At 38.3% G+C, this 12,750-nt stretch overlaps 2 protein-coding genes across 2 annotated transcripts; one reads left to right on the plus strand and one right to left on the minus strand.

Annotated features, from left to right (window-relative positions):
- Positions 1-6,021: 6,021 nt before the first annotated feature.
- On the plus strand, positions 6,022-7,320 carry grp (gastrin-releasing peptide). Its single transcript, XM_085279849.1, has 3 exons — positions 6,022-6,345; positions 6,823-7,034; positions 7,125-7,320. The coding sequence occupies exons 1-3, from the start codon at positions 6,192-6,194 to the stop codon at positions 7,176-7,178; spliced, it is 420 nt and encodes a 139-aa protein (XP_085135975.1). The 5' UTR covers positions 6,022-6,191; the 3' UTR covers positions 7,179-7,320.
- Positions 7,321-8,215: 895 nt separating this feature from the next.
- On the minus strand, positions 8,216-11,431 carry rax (retina and anterior neural fold homeobox). The gene is made up of 3 exons (XM_085281251.1): positions 10,835-11,431; positions 10,158-10,393; positions 8,216-9,311 (listed from the first exon to the last, which is right to left on the minus strand). The coding sequence occupies exons 1-3, from the start codon at positions 11,094-11,096 to the stop codon at positions 8,862-8,864; spliced, it is 948 nt and encodes a 315-aa protein (XP_085137377.1). The 5' UTR covers positions 11,097-11,431; the 3' UTR covers positions 8,216-8,861.
- Positions 11,432-12,750: the final 1,319 nt, after the last annotated feature.

Raw genomic sequence — 12,750 nt, forward strand, 5'->3', positions numbered from 1 at the left:
AGTTATTGAACACAAGTGTTGTGATTTTTAGCTCTGCACACCACCATGTGGATTTTAAATTAAACTATCAAGATCCCATGAAGCGCAGATGTTTAAATTCAAGGTATGTTATACATAAGAAGCACTTGGTCAGGAGAAGACACGGAGTTTCATGTTCAGGAATAGCCTGATCCTTTATCATTTCATAACAAATTAACCCTATAATGTCATGTGAATGGGTGTGTGGCAAACAGAGGGTTGACCCAGATGCAGGACTTAGCAGACTGACGTAACTCAAAACCGCAGCTTTGTTTTAACACTGGTAAAACTGTGCAGGAAACAAAAACCAAAAACAATATCTGAGCTGAACAGGAACAAACTGACTTGAGGCTAAGCAAACGGCATAAAACTCATACAGCATGAGGGAGGACACGAGAAAGAATAGAGGGAGACACAGACGATGTATACACCTTTATTGTCATATACAGATAAACAGTGTAGCCACATTTACCCATAATGAAATTCTTTGGCTCGTGCTCCTCAGCTTCACATGAGCATATAGAAAGTGTGCAGTTATATTTAAGAAGAAAATAACAAGAAAGGAACAGTAATAATAATAATAATAATAATAATAATAATAATAATAACAATGATAAAGAAAAAATGAACAAACAAAATAATAAAGTATTAAATATTTAGAGAATTTAAGACAATTGTTGGTATTTACAGTTTGTGCAAAAACCTGTGCAATGAGCATTTAAGTGGCATTTGTTGAAGTGACAGTGTGCAGAGTAGTGAGTGTGTAATGGTGTATGCAGAATGTCAGCAGTTCAAAAGCCTGGAGGCTTGTGGGTAGAAACTATCTCTGTGTCTGCTAGTGCGGGTCTGAATGCTGCTAAACTGCCTGCCGGACGGCAGGAGTGTGAAAAGTCTGTGGCTGCGGTGGCTGGGATCAGAGAGGATCCGCTGTGTTATACCAGACGAGACAAGGGAAGCAAAACTGAACCTCACCCACATGAGACAGGAGACTATCAAAATAAAACAGGAAATAACACACACTGAGTCCAGACCAAGACAACTTGACAAACAGACATGAAGCTATGACTGACAAAAGGATAAAACATAGATTATAACAGGAAAATTAAGGGACAAACTTCTTTGACTCATTTGATGACTTAGCGCAAGCCATCATGGCATTTGTATCAAAACAACCCACTGTAGGTTCCTTATGCAATAAAATGAAAGCAATATTGTGCTTTTGGCTTTCTGAAAAGATTTCAGAACTGTGACAAACACAAAGCAAACTGTTCATTTTAATGAACGCTGCCAAAAAGACCACCCTTTAAAAGTCAGTGTTCGTGACACCACTATCACACTGCTTAATGCGTCATATGACATGATGCTCACAGCTCAAAACTCATATTAAAATAATTATATACTAAGCTGAAAAAATACTATATAACAGTAATAACAAAAAATAGATTGTAGACTTATCAAACAAGTAAAATCAATAGTTTCATGCCTTTTGACATCACATATTATACTTATATTGCAACTCTTAGTTCAATCACAAATGTAGTCTTCTGTAAATTCACCCCACACTGCCATCTGCTGTTTAAAATCCCAACAAAGGGAGCGCAATATAGAGCTTTACAGTTGAATGTGTTAAGATTTTTTTTTTTTTATGATAAACATGGTAGGGTATGGCAACCTGTGGTGAAGAATTGCCTTTTATGCTTGAAAATTACTAGTAAAACTTTCAAAGTTCACTTTATTCCGTCACAACCTATAATTATTACTTTCCAAATACAAAATGCTGATTGATGTGGACAATTATTCTTTCAGAGAAGTCATTTAAGTTGGTTTAATTATGAGGCTGAAAATTAAAAAAAAGAAAGAAAAAAAAAGGTGACCTCTAGTATAAGTGATCAAATCCAGGCAATCAGACATGAGTAGGTGTTAGTGAATCGTTGAATGAGTTAATGAAAACCTCCTTCACTTCTCAGTGTGGGGTAATCCAAAGTTCATACTTTCACTAGGTGGTAATGTAATTTCATTATGTTTTTTTCATCTTGTTCCTTTTTTTGTTGGTAAAATGTTCCAAGTGAGCAGTTACAGTAAAAAAGGTGAAAGTGATAAATTAAACTATGGCTTTATGAATGATTTTACAGAATAACCTCCAACTGAACCTTGTATTTCTTGCATCTTGCATATTCCTGGTCTTTTTTTTTTACATTTTTCTTTCTGTTACATGAGCTTGTTTTCTTCCATAAAAATAAACCAACAAATATTTGATAAGACGCTGCACTGCGCGTCCTATCTGTCGCTGCCCTTTAAACATAGGTGACTCATCCTGCTTTGTTAAGGTCATTCTTGAACGAGGATATGATATTAGAAGCCATACGCACTCGAATTTTCTGCTGGGTTGTGTGTGGACTTATCCAGGTGGAACCCTTAGTCTTTTCAACACAAAACTGTATTTCCCTGCATGGAGTCCTTATCTGTCCTCATCATTTCTGTACCTCCAGCAATCTGTATGTCAATAAAGTCATGAAAGGGATCAGTCAAGCACGAGAATTTCACATGGGTACATACGTGGGTGCCTCACTGTGTTTGAGGACTGCCTAATTCACACTGCTGACCTTTCCGTGCTCTGCAATAAAGTGTGCCAATAAATTAGTTGGACTCTTCATTAACAAGATGGCAGATGTAAGTAAGCACACAACAGGTGTCAAAATATTCATCACTCTTATTCATGGCATCTTGTAAGAGCCGTTGGTTTTATTTCATGTGTGTGCATAATTTTCTGTGATTTGAAAATAAAGCGATAGTTACAAATTGTTAACATGCAGAAAACGTGAAGACAATTCGGTGTTGTGCAAAAGGAAGAAGTAAAAGTTGAAGGATTTCCTCCTATGTTTTAGCACACAGTTACTAATCTTGTGTTAGAGTAGTGTGCGTTTTGTGCTGCTGTATTTGGCTCCAGTTGCTTGTGAAAATAATTCCTATATTTGCATTTCAGCACATTCCTTTGCTTTACTTTTGGATTGTATTTACATTTCAAGGAAATTCCCTTGAAAATATAATATTTTTTAACACGTTTTAAATTTACAATTTTTTAAAAAAAATTTAAAAGTGTGTGATGTGTCAAATAACTGTGATCTGAGTATTGACCAAACTAACCGATTACTACAAGCAAGCAACCCTAATCTGGTAAAAGCTGTAATTTAATATTGTAGGTCTAAATAAATGCAGTTTTGAAGCACTAGGGGAAAAAAATCTTCAAACAGTAACCAAATGAAAACACCCCTCCCTACACATAAGGAGTTTTCCTCGGTTACAGGTGGTAATAGGAGTCATGGATAGCCATTATTTATTTTTTGTGAGCTGTTTTTGTTTTTTGTTTTTTTTGCATCAGCATGTTTGTATTTTATGCCGCCACAACTTAGAAATTGCTCTATATACTATTTAGACTATTGAAGTAACTTTTTTCATTGGGAGTTTGTGATGCAGAACTCCCAGAGTAGGAGCCACTGGCATAATCTATTATGGGCCAATACTTACAGGGACTTACAGGAGACAGATTTAAAGAAGTAAACAAGTAAGAGTAATATCCTCATTTCCTATTAGCCAAAAGAAATAAAGACATTGACTGATAAGTATCCATATAGTGTATTAAAGAAGAAGAAAGGTTTCCTTTTCTGAAAAGAGAAATCTTTCTAATGACCAGCAGGGGGCAGTTTCTCTTACTCTGAAAAAAAAAACAAGTCTCATTGTATAGACTGTGTATAACACATATAACTGTGTATAACAGTTCTCACATGTGATGTACTTTATTACCCGAGTAATAGCGCTCTCTGAGGTAAGAAATATTATTAACATAATATCCTGCTTTCTGGGGTTATTGTAAAAACTGTATACTTGAGGCATGAAGAACGCTGCCATATTGGAAAATACAGATTTATGGTGTCTTTTTATGTCATTCTTATACAGAGAGAAGGTTTCTGGGAATTTAAACAGTGCAGAGCCCATGGAGATGTGTTGTCCTCCAAGAAAACAATAGCGCATTCCAGCAGACAACTGCAACGTGTAGATCTGCATCTGCAAAGCTATGGGTAGCAATAAAGGCGGTATGCTGGAGCCTTAACACGCTTGGCTAAGTGAGGCTACAGTAACAATGAAGTTGCAATGTAAATGCCTTTGGTTGTTGTAACAAGGAGCAGGTCTGCAACCACTTGCAGTCACTTGCAAGTTACTTTGGTCACTTTAAAGATGACATAAGATGAAATCAGCCTGCTATAATTTTCTGACTTGAATAATGCCATGTTGGCAGTTACATGGTGTCTGTGATAATATGGCGAGTAACTGTGATAAATAAGGGAATATTGCAAATCTGTTGTTTTCTGTTGCAGAATTGTTGCCCTCCTACACAGAAATTCACATTAATTGCTGACATTCAGAGACCAGTGAGAAATGTGTAGATTTAAAACAGAAATGTAGAAATTGCTCCACAAATAGCAAAGTATTTACTGCAAGAATTCAGCTGCACTTTAACTGCAAAGCAACACAGGCACTGGACAACCTTTGAAGACAGGCTGCTACCCACCGGGCAACATGTTACGTCACCCTTTGATCAAAAGTTGCCTGCTGCAAGTACCTGCATTTGGCTTGCAAGACCAAATAAATAAATAAATAATAACAAATGCAATGCATTGGCCAACTGGGCAACCAATGATTTTTCACAGCCCATGTATTTTGACTGTACTGTGACATGTGACATGTTCACATGTGTATTTGAGGTCATATGCGTGTGAAAGTTACCAATCACAGAAAGGAAAGCACTTTTATGTTATGAGGATTGAACTTTGAGGGCGAACATACCTGCAGAAGTCTTCCAACACTTGCTAAGTGGAAAATGTCCCACTAACGTGGCAGAAACTTTTCAGAGTGTGTGATTTACCCCCGCCTGCTGTCACTTGGCAGTAGCATCAAAAACATGTGAATCAAACAGTAATATGTAATACTCTTATTCATATTTGTGCCGGTAGTGGAGCGTAACCAAGTGTTAAAACATTGAAAACTGTGCTTTGGAGCCAACTTTTGTGCATTTATTCTCTGATGTTTATGTTTATTTGGACTTCTTCGTCTTCGTGGTACACTCCATTGGTGTTTCATGTCCCCTTAAAGACAACATTTCAGCTAATCAGTTTTTCAGACGTGCACAAAGGACACCAGCGGGGAACATTGAATTCCCCTTAACAGTTTATAGGCAGACCTTTACATGTGAAATATTGCTTGCTTATGAATGTTTAATTTCGGTTTGACAGAATCTGAGCAAACAATTTCAGCCACGAAGCGTTGTTTTAAGCAGAAAAAGTGAGTTTAATTCAATTTTACACTGATTTCTAAGAACTGTCCATTATTATCATCACAGTCATGAAAAGTGTTTTGGGCAAAGGCCTAATGATTTTCATATTCAGGCTTTTTTTCTGCTACTATCTGCTTCTTTGGATCAAGATTTCAGCTTGCATACAATGCATTTCCAAATCTGCATATGAAGTACAAGTAACTCCAACAGATCAGTCGTGATGTATCATTTAAATAAAACACATAAAATGTATGGATTTTCCCTAAAATGAGCCACTCAGTGGAAATGACTCATTTCTTTTACGTGAAAACCTCCCTATTTCATTTTGTTAGTATTATTTTTTTATATAGTGTAATGTACATGTAAATGACCCAAAGAGTTCTTCAGTCACAGCTTTTCCTCACATGCTTATTGAGACAGAGGCAATTACTGAGGTCTCGTCCATCCGCGTGAAATGACGTTGACATCTTCTGCAATCACCCAGCAATCTCTGGGCAAACAATAGCGATCGATAATTACAGAGTATAGATGATAATTTGTCATCATCACTTTCTCATTTTGGCACCAGCGTCGGGCTACTTAAGACACCCACTGACGTACGGCTGTGTCAGGAGGGGCATTTAACTTTGAACCGTTAGCCATTCTTATCAAAGGCGCCGGGAGTGGAACCTCAGCAGGTTTGCAACTGGACAGCTGTTTCCAAACTTATCGGCTCACGCGAATAAAAAACGAGTATGGTGGAGATCTTCTAAAGATAGATCAAGCCGATTAACTGTAACTTAAGGACTAACATACGTTGGGTGTTTTGTTTTTGTTTATATTTACGTTTATATTTTCCGACAACATGGGCGGAGAGTGCTTATGGTATTCATGGACTTGCAGACCCGTGTGGCCAGTTCTTATTATTCTGGCTACTGTACCGTGTATTTTGAACTGCTCAGAGAGCCCTGCAGCAGTTGTTGGGAAAATGTATCCACGAGGCAATCACTGGGCAGTAGGTAAGGAAACCGTCACACAATCTGCTAAAAAAGTATTTCGTGCAGGCAAGTTAATATTACTTTTTGTTCTATGTATTTGGCGATTATATCGCAAGGTTCGCAGGACTGTTCACTCTTCGAAACAAATACTCATATTGATAATAGCCTATTTATTACAATTGTAATAACCCCGGGTCACTTCAAATCATTCATTTGTTTTCTGTTGTTATAAATAAGTATGTTTTAGTCATTCACTGCTGCTAAGTTATATATACTGCTGCTGCTGCTGCTATATATATATATATATATATATATATATATATATATATATATATATATATATATATATATATTTATAAGTTACACCAGGAGGAATGAGCACTTTGCAGTGAGAAAAAAAAATGCTTTGCACACATCTACACTTGATTGGAGTGTAATTTCAGAAGATGCTCTAGAATAGATTCTTCAGAATGCTACCTTTTATTTCCAACTTCCCAGGTCACTTGATGGGAAAGAAGAGCATAGAGGAGGAGCAGGAGGTAAACCCTGACAGGGACTACCTGACAGCCCTAAAACCAGCCCGGCTCACACAGCATCTAATGCAGGCTCTGATGCAACCAGAGAATCCAAATCAGATGATGCCTCAAACTGCAGACAGGCTGCTTCAGCGCCACTGGAGAGAAGAAGACAAAGAAAAATATCTGGCAGAGGTATGTGTGTGGAACAGATCCTCAATTATCAAGTGATCCAATGTTACGTCTAATCATGTGTACATTTCCAATGTAATTATTACTTTATAGATGTCAGACCTGCTTCTTCTGGCTTTGAAACTGCAAGACAGTGACTCCACCTGAATGCAAGATGAATTTCTGTTTTTTAAAAACAATCATCATTATCAACTTAAAGTACTCTATAATCACATATCCACACTGTGTATTTTATTCTGCTGTAACAGATTGTTTGTTTCATCACTAATCTTGGTTTCCTGTATGCATATCATGCAGCGTTTTGATTGCTGAACGATCTGACAAGGTTGTGTTACATAAGCTGAGAATCTGAAATAAAATGGGCATTGTGATAACTGCACTGTGGATGTCAAAGCATGCTTTGCATGTCAGAAGTGTCCTTTGCCGTTTTTTCTTTTTTTCTGAAATTGTTAGCGCTTTTGAGATTTACTTCACCAGTACAGTAACCAGTTTGTACCACTAGGTGTCGCACAGCGTCAATCTAAGAGTGCTTTCATTTCCAGCAAATAATCAGGTGGATTGTAAAATGTTGACATAATCACGACTGCAGACGAAAATGGATGATCACACTTTCTCATTAGAAGGAAAAAACGCACAAGCACAAAAACGCAGAGATACCAGCCGTGTGCGTGTGTTTGTGCGTGTGTGTGTGTTTGTGTGAGTGTGTTTTGCGTAGTTGGATTAATGATAATTATCATCCCTCTGGAGTTGCAGACAGAAGGAAGTGCTAATTGCAGCAATTTGGTTTACACACACACACACACACACACACACACACACACACACACACACACAGTTTTCTCTTAAAGCCAGAGGAAAGTTTTCACTCTGCTTCTTTTTCACTCATTTGTTAAGGATGATTGGCAAACAATAGAAGTACAAGCCACTTTCACCCCCATTATGGGTTTAATCCCAGGAGCGAATGGGATAAAGTTTACAGGAGTTAATGAGGAGGAAATAAGTGGGTTGAGGGACTCATTCTCCTAAACGGAGAGAGAAAGTGGGCGAGTTTAAGCCTGTTGCATGTAACAAACCTGCCATATGTTTTTTTTAATAATTCAGAAGCATGAATATACTTAGATTCACAGCAGGAATGTTTTTTATTTAAATAATGCAGCTCCCTGGGTCTACTGACCTTTCACCGCTGTACCGGGCTAATTTTTAACATTTTCCATATAACATGTGCAGATTTTTTTTATCTTTACACAAGTGTGATACTGAAGACACCTCTGCAGGTAATGAATGCATTTCCTGATGGAAACTTAATCTACCATCATTTCATTCTGTCAGACATCTCAAATTACGCATGAAAACGGGAGAAATCGTAAATTTGTTAATGTATTTGTACACAAACAATTTATTGCATAAGGAAAGTAATCCCATTTGATACATTTATTTTATGATTCAGACTCAGAAACAAGTAAAGATTTAAAATGCTCCTTTTATCCATTTACAAGAGGAAGCATAAACAGGCATTGGTGAGTTTTCAGTAGGCTCTGTACTTGTTCTATTGGCAGTAACACTGGGTGAGATGCGGACTGGGCTGGCTGATACAATGAAACAATTTAGAGTGAAGACAAAGGAGAAGAGACGGCTTCATATTTACAGGAATTTCACATAAAGTGTCACAATTTTTCCACAAAGTTGTACGTGTGGATGTCTTGAATTCCAAAGGGCAGCTCGAGTTGTCAGTCTTTAAAAAAAAAATACAATCCCATCATGAAAATGAAGCCAGATTTCTCCAAAAAGATTCATCATGATGTGTTCAGGGGTCTTAAAGTCCACCCAGCATCACCATGTCTTCCCAATAGACTGAATGTGCTCCTTAGCCTTCATCCTCAGTGAAGCAATACTGGAGTTCCTCGGATCAGCTGAGCACTGGTATGCCGGGGGCGGCAGGCACATAGAGCTGATGTGAGGCAGGTGAGAGCTGTGTCCCAGGGCTGGGGAGTTGAGGAAGGATGAAGGCAAGGAAGAGGGCAGGGGCGGAGGAGGAGAAGGCGTGTAAGGGCCTGGGAGGCCTTGCGAGTTGCTGACGAAGCCCGAGAGCGACTGCAGCGAAGTGGAGGTGGTGATCGGGGTGGAGAGCCAGGGCTCCAGCTGCAGCCCAGAGCCCAGAGAGCTGGTGGGAGAACGACTGAAAGAGAGCAAAGACGAGGAAGGGGTATCCTGAAGCTTGATGGAGCTCACCTCCAGCTTCTCCTGTCGACGCCACTTGGCTCGCCGGTTTTGGAACCAAACCTGAAAATATAAAGATTTTTTTTTAATCATCTGTCTATCTTGATAAAACATTTCCCTAAAAGTTTGATTTATACCCGAAAAAGGAATGACATCTATGAATCGACCCAGCAGCCAGTAGAAAAGCAGAAAAACACAACTTTTAGGCCCATAATCAGTCATAAATGTAAACTGTAACCTCTATAATTTAGAATGTGAAATAAAATACTGCAGGAAAGCATTTGAACATGAATGCAGAAGAAAGGAATTAAATATAGTGTCAGTGGAAACTTTTTGATTCCAGCACTTGGCTTGAGCTGTGTCGCTGCACAAACAATAAAGTGAAACTGATTTAGAAATGGATTCAAATTCCATTTTTCAAATTTCTTTTAAATGTTTAAAAAAAAATAAAGACAAGTTCAACATTTATTTATTAATTATTTTGTTTAATTTTATAAATTTGATTCCTATTTCGCTTGGTTACAATTCAAACAAATAAATAAGCATTTCCTCTTAGATAAAAAAAAATCCACTGTGGTCACTTTTATTAAACATTTATGATCGTTTTAATATTCCATCATATTTACCATATTTATGATCTTATATTGATCATAGGCATGAAAAAGTAATTTTTTGCAAATCAAACGAACACGTCGTTTCTCTACATTTCTAAAAGATAATATAAATATTCAGAAATATATAATAAATATATTAAATTTAATCTAAAAAGGTCTAAAAAAATAATTTCTTTAGCCTTATAAGCATAGGAACCGTCATCATTATGGTTTGACTTACAGGCCTAACGGTCTTCAATATAATAAAAGGTACTTGCAATAAAATAAAACAAGTGGTTTTGCTTCGGGGACATACCTGCACCCGGACCTCGGGCAGGTTCACTTTCAAGGCCAGCTCCTCTCTGCTGTACACGTCCGGGTAGTGGGACTTGTCGAAAGCTCTCTCTAGTTCGTGGAGTTGGAAGGTGGTGAAGGTGGTCCGGTTCCGTCGGTGCTTCTTCTTGTGGCTTTCGTCGTCGGACAGTTTGCCGTCTCTGTCCGGTGAGTCCGGGCACACGGAGGCTTCGCCGGTGCTGCTGCCACAGCACACACCTGTGAGGAGTGGAGGCGGTGGAAGAAGTCAAACACCGGGACTGGAAGTTTTAGCCGAGTTCAAATTCGCTTTTCAAAATAAAATGGTAACTCCACTTTTTCCAGTCCAGTGTGGCTTTTATTAAAACAATTATTTTACTTTTTTTTCTTAGATTTGTTTAAAATTTTTAATGTATTTATTTAAACATTCATTATTTCATTTGTATTTTTGTATCTCTCCTTTAAAAAAAAGAAAATAACCTTTTAGACATTTGCACCAATATAAAATACATTTTGATTTCCTTCTGGGTAAAAACCGAATTCAAAGTGTTACTTTATCTGGAGTTTAAACAACTTTAATCCAAACTAAACCACAGGATGTCTGCATATTTTCAGCATACTGTTTTTGCACTCAGATTGACTGACGCGGGACTAAATGTGAAGAAAACCGAATTTACTTACTGTCACAACTTTCCGAGTAATGGTTTTTTTTCGTTTGGCTCACTATCCCATTCCCGTTGCGCTCAGCATCTTTGACCTGGACTCTTTCCATTACGTTATAGGAGGCTGACTTGTGGAATATGGTGTCTTCTTTAAATCCCAGTATAGCCTCTATGCTGTGGACTGTGGACGGGTTGCTCCCCGGGTTCTGGACGCAGCGTGCGGAGGGAGACATGCGCTCATCCATCATCATTACTTGGGTAGTTGATCCAAGAAGCCACATTGGTTGATAAGTCCAGAAAAAATATCCAAAAGTAAAATAATAATAATAATAACAAAACACTCTGACTTCTTCACAGATAATATTACCCCTTTTGATAAAGTTGTAGCTCAATGTCGGGCGACGTTGGAAAACTTGCGCACAACACCCAGGTATCTTGCTCGGTGGTTGTGGAGCATCTTCGGAGCCGGCTTTTAAAGTAGCTCTGAGACCCCCTGCTCATGCGGCACCCCCGCTGCACGTCATAGAGGGGACGTCCTGTTGGATTTGGCCCTGCTGGATTTAGGGGTGGCAGTGCGACGACCACTGCGGGCACCAGCCTCCACACCCTCCCTAACTCCTCCCCGTCACAAGTGCATGAGTCGGTGCTGGCTCTAAACCTACTTACATAAATCTTAAAACCATCTTTCCACTCCTCCAGATGTCATGTTCATGTCAGTCTGTGGGGAGGGGGAAAGAGAGGGAAGCTTAGGCCCACAGATTTAGGTACAACAAAATCATAATTACAAGATTTCTGGTGAGGACAAGGATTGCAAGATGGCAGCTTAATATTTAATCAAAGCGTCAAGATATTGTTGCCAAAAATGAAGAGACGTCCCCTTCAGTTTAAAGATTATTTGCTTTTTTGACCCAAAGAAAAGGTCATGCACCAACTGACACACGACTGAAAGCAACTTAAATTATTTAATACACTCATTAAAAACCAATAAAAGCGCTTAATGATTTGTCAACAAGGTTCATTTTAAAAACGGCTTCCTGCAAGTGTCGAGTCAAAGAGGTTAACAAAGCCCAAACAATAACATATTTGTGCTATAGCCACTTAACGGCAAACAAAGATTGACAGCAGTGTGGTAATCCTGCTTAAGGGGATTACATTATTTTACTCAAAAGAGTTAAAACCCCTAAAACTATTTAGCTTTTCCTAATTAAAGAAGGTGACCTTATCCTTTGTTTGCCACAGAGACGAGGGGGCACAAAAACAGAGAGAGATGCAAACGGGGAAAAAAGACAACTGCCAGCAAAACTTTTACAGAAGATGCTGTCAGTGTTTTGTTGCACACACGATGCTATCATATAAGACAGATTGCAACTTGCAGATAATGATCTTCGATTATGTTTTTGTCCAAAAGACTAAACCCTTAAGCCAAGAGACAGAAGTGCAGGGCTCACAAGTTTAAATGTCAGTTAACAGTGATAGCTGTTTGGAAAAGGGGTTTTTAGAGACATGTGCAGCCCACATATCGCTAAAAGTCGTCCTCTGTTTTTTGTTTCACGTCTGTGTGGTCTGTTGCTCATCAAAGAGGCCTAAATCTACTAAATGTCATCAAAAATCAAACCAAAACAAAACCCTGAGCTTTTCAGATTATTCTAAATTAGAGATTGAAATTTGAACTTCTTGAGGGAGGGGGAGTGAGAGGAAGATTGATACCCCTCTCACATCTGTATTGTAAATATCCAGAAGCCAAATATTTAGCATGAAAACTGTAAACAGGAGAAAACAGCCCAGCTTCTGTACAAAACATTTACTTACATCTAATTAAAGCAAATCCAAAACCTGGTAATTTTGTGGTTTTATATTTGGTTATAAAACTGACAAAGGGGTCAGTAAAAACAGAGGTACTGGTAGACTGAGTAACATTAACGTCTCATATTGTTG

The sequence above is a fragment of the Mchenga conophoros genome, linkage group LG7, assembly GCF_057382185.1.
Source record: "Mchenga conophoros isolate Kocher_MC1m ecotype Shallow Benthic linkage group LG7, M_conophoros_male_GT1.1, whole genome shotgun sequence".
Taxonomy (NCBI): Eukaryota; Metazoa; Chordata; class Actinopteri; order Cichliformes; family Cichlidae; genus Mchenga; species Mchenga conophoros.